At 44.1% G+C, this 12,706-nt stretch overlaps 1 protein-coding gene across 1 annotated transcript in view; it reads left to right on the top strand.

The window, feature by feature from the left end:
• Nucleotides 1-1,164: 1,164 nt before the first annotated feature.
• The window catches only part of LOC110518696 (R-spondin-2), an 82,988-nt gene continuing 71,446 nt past the window's right edge, over nt 1,165-12,706 (top strand). The window contains exons 1-2 of the mRNA XM_021596144.3: nt 1,165-1,802; nt 2,098-2,396. Coding sequence (XP_021451819.2) covers nt 2,297-2,396 — 100 coding nt within the window. The 5' untranslated portion in view covers nt 1,165-1,802; nt 2,098-2,296. The remainder of the gene's footprint in view (nt 1,803-2,097; nt 2,397-12,706) is intronic.

The following is a 12,706-nucleotide window of genomic DNA, read 5'->3' as shown; positions in this document are numbered from 1 at the left end:
ACAAAATGTCATGGAAGGTCTCTGGTTTTCTCTGGAATGGTATTCCTATATGATGCTGCTCCTCTTTCCATTATCTACAAACATGTTTAATCATGCTCTGTTCCATGGCTATATTTGAATGTTTTCACTACAAAGCCCCCCCCCCCTCCCCGTTTTTATTTTTGACAGGTCGGACTGAATTGACCTCTGGCTTTTCAAAAAGAAAACATCCAAGGTTTAGATGTGTGCTTTATATACAAGGACTACGTTTGGAGCGTACCATATGCATTACACCAATCTGTAACGACTGGGCCTCAGTCATTTCCTAAAACTCTACCTCCTGTTTATTTTGAGTAGAATATTGCTTCCCAATTGGGGGCACACAGTTGTGTTCTGATAAGTGCCTGACACACACTAATTTCCTAAAATAAATAAAAGATTAAGTGCCACACCTAGTGGTCAAAGGGGGTACAGCATTTACAGCCTATTTCTATCAGAACTGGAGGTGAATGCTATGATGGACCTAGGTGGGTATCAGGAAATCTCAGGTAGGGCCTAACCTGGGGTTTTTCTGGTATTTTTTTCAGGACCGGTAGGCCTATTCTCTGGTAATCACTTGACTTACCTTTCAGTTTTGAGGTCATGCAAGTATGCGTAGTTTTGTGTCAGTTGATTAGGTAGATTGTTTAACTGTTAAAGTTACTAACTTTATATCACATCCATTCGTGGGAGTAAATAGTTGTACAATCACATTACATTCTCCTAGAGTAAGTTTGAAGTTGCATGCATTCTTGTTCCTTGAGAGCAAATTACAAGAATGATGGCAACGATGAAGGTAAAACGTTGATGTTGATGGTTATGATCATTGTCTTAACAATTTATCCATTAAAAATCGACCAAAGCCATACAACTATGTTTTCTTTGAAATCCTAAAATGAGAATAACTTGCACTGCAATTCACTAGCTTTTCGAGACATGAATAGGCCTATTTGTCATGTAGTGGAAATAACAGTTTAACCATGCAGGTACAAGCAAGACCACTTCTCATTGGTCAAATGTGAATAATTTGGACGACCAAACAATCTCCGTTTCCAAACCCCATAGAAACCCTTTTCTTTTTTTTTTAAACGTAAAGTACCCTAATATTTGTTTTTATCATTTGAAATTTGAGAGAGTCTTTCGGTCATTCAACGTCCAAACTAGGGGTTGATAGCCTTCAACAATACCCCACTCTAACGTCACGGGTTGTACGTAATTTCACGCGAGAATCAAAACGGCTGCGATTGAGTTGATTCATGCACTAGGACCTTGAGGGAGCCTCGGTGTAGCGTGATGACCTAGGCTGCTAAATAGCATGTGTCATCTTCATTATCTAAAATAATAAGAAAAAAACACTTCACTCTGGTCAAGGGGCTTCTAATTCTGAGCAGCCCCAAAGATCTAGACATCTCCACGTGACAGGAGCAGCTATATGAGAAAGCAGCCCAAGCATCAGGACCAGTAGTAACCTACCACTTCACCATCTGCTCGAAGCGCAAATGCAGACAATCTAGAGGAGAATCTACTGGCTTCACATCCTTTGCTTTTAAAAAACCCAACGTAAACGGGACGTCCGAATGGTGTAGACAAGTTGGAGTGAAAAAGGACACGCTCTCCGCGGGGAAATAGGTATTACCGGAATAAAACTCGCGTGCGTCTCAAGGAGAAGGGAGATCACTCGGACTTCTGTTCTCTTCAGAATAACTTTTCATACAAGAGGTGATGCTGTATGCTCCAGACCCGCTGTGGCTTTCTGAAGTGGATTTAGACTGTCACATATGCAGGTATGTTTCATACTGTGTTCACTGTTAAACACAGCTTCTTGCGCTCATTATATTGGAAGGTTATTGCTTGTTTTTAGAGGCGTTAGAATTCATTTCATGCCAAGCTCTTTTTTTTTGTCGAAAATGGAGAGTAAATTAACACGTGTGGCATAAAAAAATGTTTCATGTTTGCAGTGTATTTAAATACAGTAGGCTTAGCCTCCTAAACTCTTTAGATCAAGTATTTTTCCCATGTTTGGATAGATGTGGATATCGTCACGTGTGTTATCACAATAACCCTTTTTTTTTTTTACAGCACGCAAAGGTACACTTGTGAATGAAGGAACGGTGATCTTCATAAAATGATATTATCCCGCGGTGAGATACTATGTTGTCGCTGCTCGTTTAATGTGTGACAAATTGGAATCATTCAAGAAACTGGAGGAAGCGAACCAGATAATTCATCCCAAACACCATTGGCACTTCTTATTCGAGTCGGAACACCAGCCGTCCAGATGCAGTTTCGACTTTTCTCATTGACTTTAATCGTGTTGAACTGTATGGAGTACAGCAACTGTCAAACGCAGTCAAATCGCTGGAGGAGGAACAAAAGAGGTACGTGAAAAAATCGTCCACCTCTGCATATAGCATCAATGACAATGTGACAGTTGAAAGCGAGAAGTTTTGGATAGTTTCTGAGACAGCAACATTAGAAAAAGAAAAATCGACATGGTCGGAAAGATAATATTGAACATTCAGAGACCAAGAGTTTAATCAACATTTGTTGCCATTGTATATCCGGTTCTGCTTATGATGATGTCATCATAACCATGATTAGATAATTACCGTGCCAATGTTTTCAAACAAAACTCGTTGGCACGTCTCCTACACACTGACACTATCATCGCCCTGAGCACGGTATATTGATCAGTGACCGTTCAGCATCCTGTAGACTAAGGCTATTTGAGGTGATGCATATCTGGTAAATGCGCTCGTGAGTTCCTGGACTCTGCTATTATCACCCGACTGCCGGTTTAAGATTAAAAGCGCAGTGAAAAACATTATTCGATCCACCTAATATATCCATCCCGCCAAAAACGAAAAGTCCCACAGCGATGTAAAGCAGTAGCCGAGTCTGTCCAGACTGTGGGTATGTTTTACGAGGCAACTGTTCGGAACTTCATGAGTTCAACGTGGAAACTATTTTTCTAAATTGGAACAAATTGTTAGTTGTATTACTAGATTACAGGTCATTCATGAAGCTCAGTTTTGGGGACATTTTGGCAAATGCGCAAAATGTGCGTCTTGGACACATAATCGTGATGGTTTGCCAACCATAAAATGCCTGATAAGATTTGTGATATTATCTGCTTCATATTTCTTACATAGTTGCTGCTGGTGAGTCGTTTGGTCAAATAGCCTAGTTTACCCCAAATTGCTTCGGGCTCTCTGTGCTCTTACCTGTCCGACTGTCCGTGCCAACAAAGAGAGGTCTGTGTCTTTAATTAAATGTGGTACTGCTTAGTAGGCTACAGCGACGAGACGGTAAAACGCTGGTAGTGCGGCTCTATCTATTGTGGAGCGCAGCGGCTTAGGGGGGCGTATTGTGGGAGTTTTAATGAATAGATGCGGAACCCCCTTCCCTTGTCATATGAATTCGACCTCTCCAACCTCCTAAGCTGGTTTTAATTGATCTCATAACCGCAGAGTTATCTTTGAACAGTTGGTACATGCATAACAATCGCCTCTGGGGATTTAGCCCATTGGTAAAAACAGCAATGTGGAATGAATGAGCAGACTGTGACCATCAGTGTGTCTGCTGTTAGCAGCACCCCTCTCGATCTGTGACATAAGCAAGTCCTTACTCTGTTGGTGGCAAGGGAGAGAGGGAACACTGCTTAATCTGAAGTGCATGTGCTATTCCTTATTGATCCCATGGTAGCCTGGTTATAGCACCAATACCCTAAACAGAACATGTTAGGTCTATACAGTGTGGTGTGGAGTACAGTGGGATGGTCCTCTTCTCAATGCAAGTCAATGTAAAGTCAATGTAAGGCAATCACTGATTGAATCATATGCAAGGCATGCCAGGGGGAACCTCCACTCCTGGCTGCAAGCCTTCCACTGCCCATCTGCAAATAATCAAGCAATCACTGTGGGGTACTTGCACAGACACACTTTTCTCTGCTCCTCTATTTTTCTCTTAGGATTGGGGTGATCTCAGATGCGCCGTAATATAATGTTCTTAAATGGGATCAAACTTTTTGGCACAGAGTGGAAGTGGTTAAGTTTGAGATGTTATAGGGAGAGAGGCACATTGATAATGGCATAGATGTGTGTGTTTGTCTGTGTTTCTGTGTTTGCTGTTGATAGAAGTGGTTGAAATGCTTTTGGCTAACAGGCTAGAGAGGTATAACACGTACATGTGTGTGTGTATGTGTGTGTGTGTGTGTGTGTGTGTCTGAGAGAGAGAGAGGGAGAGGGAGGGGTGGAGGCTGGAGGTGGGGATGAGACCAAAATGTTAGCTCTTACATTTGACCCTATGAACATCTCAAACTGGATGCCCCAGCCCTCAGCAATGTATGGCTTTTGTACAGATTGTTTTTTGAGGGAAGGTGGAGGATTGGTTCCTGTTGTTTTGGATTGGAATGGTCCAACTGAGGCCAAAAGCGACATTTAGCAGACACTGGCAGGCAGCCAGGCTTTAGGTTTTCACTTCCTTCATTTATTTTTTTATGGTTATTGAGAGAAGAATGTGAGAGAGAGATCACTGTTCAATATGCTTTGAGAGGGCTGAATATTTGTGCCTTGCCCTCAAGGTTCACCATGACAGCTCTGGAACGCAGCAGTAACGTAGTGAGGTTTCCAAATCAGTCTGGAGTGTTGAGTCCCAGACACATTTTAAAAACTGAATATGGAATTGGTCACGTTAAGCTCCCCAGGCATATATATTTTATGCGTAAAGAAAAATATCCCGTGTGTGGAGGAACAAATGCCTTTACCTTTCAGGCTGAAATAAATTCAAATTAATTGGCTGAAATAAGTAGTAGAGCCTTTGCCGTTGACATACAGTATGTAATTGGATTAGCTTGGGAAGTGTATGGGAAGGAGATGGGTGTATAGTAAGAGGATGCAGGGCTGTTCTAGTCAGCAACCGTCTGTGTTCAAAGGCAAACTGTGAGTCAGGCTAAGGCTAAATGAAGGGAATCTGTGGTGTACATGGTTTGATCATGTCTTGCAAGCAGCTCCCATAATCTACTACATGACTCAATCCCCTGTTACACTGTAGTAGTTGTTTTTTCTCTTCATATAAAACCAATGATTTACACCTCCTTACTCCCACACTCCGCCCACTAAAAAAAGAGGAAATCATGCCAATGAAGCCTGCTATGATATCATTGCTAGACTCAAGGATATTGGTTTTCATTTTTATTCTCTGGCTAATGATGCCACCTGCTGACTACATAAAAACAGACTCAAGTACCAATGTTGCCTGGAGGAAGAGATGCACCATGGGTCAGGGGAGTTTGTAAATCCACTCCTAGGACATGGCTATAGTAGTGAAAGACTGTACAGCACTGAAGAAAAAATTTACCCTTAGTGTTCTGTAATCACTCCAAGGTGAATTTAAATTTTGTAGGTTAGCTGTTTCAAAAGATCATAGAAATGATACGGTTTTGAATGTCCCCACAATCTGATTTTTTTTTTTACAGTAATAAAAGAATCCGAATCAGATTCGTTCAAATAATAATCTTCAGCTATTTTTGCAACGTTGCCTGAGGAAAAGTCTAGTAGTCAAAGTGCGTTTCCCAGTTGTGCGTCCAGTTGTGATGTACAATGCTGACTGCTCTGTAGTATTTTGCAAGTACATTCTGTTAATAGTTTACTAAAGTTATTTGCAACGTACTGGCCGCCTACTCTTCTTCTTTCTCAAAATGATATGAAACAGATTTTGAGATGAAGATACTCAGATGTGCTCCAGGATCTTAAGCAGAACAAATTCGTAATGTATCATTCATGCAACAAAAAAAAAACATTATAATAATATTTGCAGGGCGTAACTGGTTCGAATCCCCAAGTCGACTAGGTGAAAATCTGTTGATGTGCCCTTAAGCAAGGCACTTAACACTAATTGCTCCTGTAAATCGCTCTGGATTTAGCATCTGCTAAATGACTAAAATGAGAATGTAAAATGTACATCATTTGATGACATAGTACACAGAAAACAGGCACTACTTTCAAAACTACTGGCTGAAATTATACAAAACTTCGAGATTGCATCTCTAAGTAACTTTGTAACCACTAAGTGATAATAAATTATCTCGATTGTGTCAAAGTCTACTTGAATATGGAGATTGGGCTTATTTGAGGAAACGGACTCAATTGATGTGAGAAGATGAAACACAGTGATGATACATCTGATGGAAAAAGTTATGTAGAACATCCAAGAATCAGATGTGTCAGTACGGTACCTGCTGAAGTTGTATTCACTAGTCACCAAGCATCAGATGTGTCAGTACGGTACCTGCTGAAGTTGTATTCATTAGTCACCAAGCATCAGATGTGTCAGTACGGTACCTGCTGAAGTTGTATTCATTAGTCACCAAGCATCAGATGTGTCAGTACGGTACCTGCTGAAGTTGTATTCATTAGTCACCAAGCATCAGATGTGTTAGTACGGTACCTGCTGAAGTTGTATTCATTAGTCACCAAGCATCAGATGTGTTAGTACGGTACCTGCTGAAGTTGTATTCATTAGTCACCAAGCATCAGATGTGTCAGTACGGTACCTGCTGAAGTTGTATTCACTAGTCACCAAGCATCAGATGTGTTAGTACGGTACCTGCTGAAGTTGTATTCATTAGTCACCAAGCATCAGATGTGTCAGTACGGTACCTGCTGAAGTTGTATTCATTAGTCACCAAGCATCAGATGTGTTAGTACGGTACCTGCTGAAGTTGTATTCATTAGTCACCAAGCATCAGATGTGTCAGTACGGTACCTGCTGAAGTTGTATTCATTAGTCACCAAGCATCAGATGTGTCAGTACGGTACCTGCTGAAGTTGTATTCATTAGTCACCAAGCATCAGATGTGTCAGTACGGTACCTGCTGAAGTTGTATTCATTAGTCACCAAGCATCAGATGTGTCAGTACGGTACCTGCTGAAGTTGTATTCATTAGTCACCAAGCATCAGATGTGTCAGTACGGTACCTGCTGAAGTTGTATTCATTAGTCACCAAGCATCAGATGTGTCAGTACGGTACCTGCTGAAGTTGTATTCATTAGTCACCAAGCATCAGATGTGTCAGTACGGTACCTGCTGAAGTTGTATTCATTAGTCACCAAGCATCAGATGTGTCAGTACGGTACCTGCTGAAGTTGTATTCATTAGTCACCAAGCATCAGATGTGTTAGTACGGTACCTGCTGAAGTTGTATTCATTAGTCACCAAGCATCAGATGTGTCAGTACGGTACCTGCTGAAGTTGTATTCACTAGTCACCAAGCATCAGATGTGTTAGTACGGTACCTGCTGAAGTTGTATTCATTAGTCACCAAGCAGAAGGAAACAAACTGAAACAGCGAGGGACTACCAATAAGAGACACTCATTTTTGTTTCCCTGTTTCCTGTTGCTTGTAGTATGAACACACACATTCAAAGGGGGAGGACAGTCATGAGCACCTCTTTGACGTGGCAGTACAGTGTGGGTAATACTTAGAAGGATATGCCTTACATTTACGTTTTAGTCATTTAACAGACACTCATTCAGAGCTACTTACAGGAGCAATTAGGGTTAAGTGCCTTGCTCAACGGCACATCAGCAGATTTTCCACCTAGCCGGGTATTGGCCCAACGCTCTTAATCGCTAGACTACCTGCCGTCCTGAACGCACTGAGACCGCACTTGCTAATACTCTGAATTTTCTGTAAGAGAAATGGATACAAATAGCATGACTGTAAGTCAATTTGGGTAAAAGCGTCTGCCAAAAAGGCATATATTATTATATATTAATAGTTTATGACTGTCTATTAAATAGCTTATTGTCCCTCTTATTGTTTGGTGGACATGAAGCCATTTTAAACTGACTGTAAGTGAGTGAGTGAGTGAGTGAGTGAGTGAGTTAGAAAGATGTGAAGGAGTGAGTCAGAAGGTTTGTAATTGAAGTTGGAGATGATTTGGAGAGAATTAATGTGTGTTTGAGTGATTACCCCCCCCCCCCCCCCCCCGAGGGAATGCTCCACGGGGCCTCTCTTAAACCAGCTTTGCCACTCTGCCTTTGGAAAAAGTGAAAAGGGGCCCGCAGATGGCATGTCTTTTAACAAGGCTTTTTCACATAATGCCACTCTAATCCATGGGATGGGTGCCCTGTATCCTGCGTTTCTCTCCTAAGCCAGGAGGACTGTGTGATTTTTTTTTTATTCCACAGCAGCAGTGCGTTTCTCCTGGCTGGTTATGAAGGAGTCCTGTGCATTGAGTCAGCACGCCAAGCAGCACATGGAACGATCACTTTACGGAAACGCTGAAAAGCGATCCGTGGTTCGTGGTGTGGAATAGCAGTGTCGTCCATCCTCCCAAGTTCTGCTCCTTGCCGAGGAGGCTTTTTTAAAGATGAGAGGGAGTGGAGGGACGGGGACGAACATATTTAAGCAGATCAGCTGGATGTGGCTGAATGTGAGCTGCATCACCTGAGAGGGATTTACTGCTCGCCAAGTCCTGACCTGAGCCCCGGCTGCAGCGTCTAAGAGGAACCGTGTTCCCTTTCTCTTTCCAGGCCCCATCAGCCAAGCCGTTAATGTGAGTGTGTGTGTGGATATGTTTGTGCGTGCGTGTGTGTGTGCGTGCAAGTCTTTATGCAGGTGTGTTTTTGCGTCTGGACAGTTTTGTGGAAAATCATGGCAGATAATTCAAGTTTTCGGCTGCATTGACAAATAAATTCAGTCACAAAAACTAAATCTGTGAACGACAGTACCTGTTGCGGCGAGGTCAGTCTGGTGGGACCCACTAACCCAAGCATGTCCACCCTGTCTGTCTGTAGTGTAGCAGACCTACTAGGTCTCAGTCACAGTCGTATCAAATGAAGCCAGTGAAAGGGTTCTCAGTCCTCAGTGCACCGATGCCATGCTACACTGGTGGAAATTCCCCCTGAGGTAAAAAAAAAAAATAAAAAATACAACACAGGTGTCATGAACTTGTAGTCAGGCTCGGAGAGATTCTTCAGGACCCACGTGACAAGCTGAGGGTTATCTGTTTCTGTTCTGTCTTCATTATCTCTCACCAGAAAAAAATAAACAAATCTGTTCACCCTCTGCCTATTCACCCTCTGCCTATTCACCCTCTGCCTAGCCCCCTTCACCCGATAAACTCAATTCGCCCTAATTCATTTAAATTGGCACCAACACGTAGCTTTCTGATTCGATGGCGTTTGCAGTAGGTTCGCAAACTAGAGGGTTTCGTTTTTTTTTCCCGCTTTCTCTCTTTTTTTCCCCCTGTGCGCTGTTTCGTGTCTTGAGCAAAGACTGAGGAGGATCCATTTCACACAGAGGAGAAGGCTGGCTTTGTAACGCTTCTACACGTTTCCATTTATCACGTCACTGCAGAGAAACAGTCGCTGTGTGTAGATTCGGCCCCTGTTTTTTCTTTTTCTCAGGGCAATGCACAAGGGGGATCTTCTCTTCCACCCTCAATCATTGTCATCAGAGGATTCCATTATGTTGGCAACGCTAAATGCCAAACAGATGTTTTTCTTTCCGGCTACATTTTACCACACTGTAAAAGTTCATTTTCGGAAATGTGAAATAAAATGGACTTATTATATAAATCTTATAATACACTCCATATTTCCCAGTGGTGATTGGAAACTCCAGAGCTGGAGACAAAAGGTCCAGTGTCCCTTTCGAGTGCGAGGGGAAATTTTGTAGCCCTCACCTATGTTATTCCCTCAATAGCGCGCCTGCCTACAGCAATTACACCTTAATACGTTTTTGCATAAAGCTACTAAATATGGCCAGCCAGTTTGGTTCGATACTCTTGAGTTTATTAGGCCATAAAAGTCATAATGTGGGGATCGTTTCTAAGTGGCGGGCATAAAACAACAACACAAAAGAAGCATTTAAACACAGAAGCGAGTTGTGCGAGGGCTTCAGAGGTAGGAGAGCGGACCAGAGACAGAGAGAGGGAGGCCCTCGTCAACTAACCTCTCACTATACTCATGTGAAGAACAACACTCAAGCATTTACTCAGCATTTACTCAGAACAGTGTATTGACAATAACATGGTCACAACTGGTGTGATTCTTAAGGAATACTGTAAGTATGGGGAGCAGTATAAAAAAGGAGGGCATATGTTGGAAGCTGGAACTCGATGACCAGCAGGGTCGCAGTCGTTGGGCTGCATTAACATCACCGCTCCTAGGGACATAGCTAGAGACACAAGGGCAGGGAGGGAATAGGGATGGTCCAGTGTTGTACTACTGCAGTGAGCCAAATCTGACTCTTGTTTGCCATGTCTGTGTGTGTTCTTCTCCGTGTGCGTGCTGACTAGTACCTACTTTGGATCGATCTCTGCAAGGCCCTGGTAACTGGAGATCAGGAGCCCCCCTCCCTCTGAGAGAGAGACACACACACACACACACACACACACACACACACACACACACACACACACACACACACACACACACACACACACACACACACACACACACACACACACAGACAGACAAGTGTGTGGGGTTGGTCTTTGGCTCTGCAGAGTATTTACATCCACGCCTGCTCTAATGGCTGCTACAACAACAGACAGGGAGGCGTGGTGGAGCTGTGTGATCCGGAGTGCAGAGCAGGGCTCTCTCTACCCCCTCCCCACCCTTTAACACTCGACAGATGGACATGCCTCCTTTTTCCCCCCTCTCTGCTTTTATTGGACCTCTAATTATGCTTACATGCCACATCAAAATAAGGCCCAGCATGCAATGCCTTCGGTATGGGGAGGAAGTGAGCTGGTCAGATGCAATAAACCGTCTCACTGTGTGGAACTTGCCTGTAATTTAGGAATCCGCCGGACATGGATGTACTGTACTGGAGGAGGAGGTGGTGGTGGTGGTGGTGGTGGTGGTGGTGCTCCCGAACCCACCTTACCCACTGAGTGAGGCTTCTGGATTTATGAGTGCAGCTGGGGGTAGGGCTGGGGCTGGACTTGCGGCTTGACTGGGGCTGGAGGTAGGGCTGTGGCTGGACTTGCGGCTTGACTGAGGCTGGGCTGGGGGTAGGGCTGGGGCTGGGGCTGGACTTGCGGCTTGACTGAGGCTGGGCTGGGGCTGGACTTGCGGCTTGACTGAGGCTGGGCTGGGGGTAGGGCTGGGGCTGGACCTGCGGCATGACTGAGGCTGGCCTGGGGGTAGGGCTGGGGCTGGACCTGCAGCTTGACTGAGGCTGGCCTGGGGGTAGGGCTGGGGCTGGACTTGCGGCTTGACTGAGGCTGGGCTGGGGGTAGGGCTGGGGCTGGACTTGCGGCCTGATTGGTGCTGGGCTGGGGGTAGGGCATGGGTTCGATCTGAGGCTAGAGCTATAGGACTTGGAATTGGACAGGGGCTTGACTTGGGCTGAAGCTTAGGATGGGATATTGGGCATGTGCTGTATGGGTCTGGAACTAGGCTGGGCCTACTCAGCTGGGGCTGAGGCTGGAACCGGGGCAGTATTTGTATTTTTTAAGGATCTGGGCACAAGGTTGGATCTAGGATTAGGTCTCGGGCTGGGGCCAAGTGCTGGTAGTCATTACAGGGCCCTGATGCTGAGCTTAGAGAGAGAAAGAGAGAGCGAGAGAGATTGTCAAGACGAACAAATGAGATGCCTCGTCAATCATCTAATTAGGCTCACTATGTTGCTGCTATTAACAATGTGGACAGTTGATAGTCCCACACTGGAAAGGACTGTCAACACAGCACCGTCACTCTGCTCTAACAGAAGTGAACAGAGCCCTCTAGTCATGCCATGCACCAAACCATATGGGTGGCACTGGCATTACATACAGTATGTAGTTACAGAGTTGTAGATAGAGAACAGTGAACAGTGAGATATTCTCACCAAGTGCTGAAAATGAAATGTCCCATTTAGTTGCACCAAGTTACTTTCTCTGGATGATTGTCCCGGCAAGACCCAAATACAGTGAAGGCAGAGCTCGTTAAAACCATGGTTCCTAGTCTTGTGTACTTGGGGCTTCTGCTCATCAGAACAAGCATTCTCCTCTTCGTCAGACCTTGTCAGAGATGGAATGCATCCCAAGTCATTCCACAAGGGCCCAGACATAAGAGTGTCTGTAATATAGCTGGTTGGGTTTTGGTCAGTGCGTGGTTGTGGTCATTGTTGTTGTTTGTCTCGTTGTTGTCTGTGTTGACTCAAAGCCATGCTTGTTTGTGCGCTTTGCTCTGGCTGCATGCCACACAGCCAGGACACACAGAACAGACAGACAGAGAGATGAGAAAGAGTGTAGGGAAATTTACAAGCTGCATTATGATTTTAATGTCCCGTGTGGCTACCCCACATTTCCAGCTTGTTTGGTTACTGAATACTCTTTGTTGCGGTACTGAACTCAATTCATTGAAAAAAAATGTTTTTTGCTAACTTGGTTTAGGGACCAGACAATGGAACAAAACTGCGGCAGGGAAGATTGGTGAAGAAAAAGTGAAAGGAGGGGGAAAAAAGAAAAAACCCATTAACATTTTTCAAATTCCTTTCTTTCTTTTTCTTACAGCTATTTGTATTACATCTTGGCCGACTTCTCCTGAACTCAATATGATTTCTTTGAACGGCAGCCAGGTCTCATGAGCACACTGTATAAACAACTTTCACAGACAGGAGCCCTAACTAATAGGTGTAAGTAGGCAGGGGTCACATGTAGTGTACATGTTTACGCACTAATGGGTTTCG

Source organism: Oncorhynchus mykiss, chromosome 3, assembly GCF_057628025.1.
Source record: "Oncorhynchus mykiss isolate SJ-2025 chromosome 3, ASM5762802v1, whole genome shotgun sequence".
NCBI lineage: Eukaryota > Metazoa > Chordata > Actinopteri > Salmoniformes > Salmonidae > Oncorhynchus > Oncorhynchus mykiss.
This window is presented reverse-complemented; position numbering and strand designations above follow the sequence as displayed.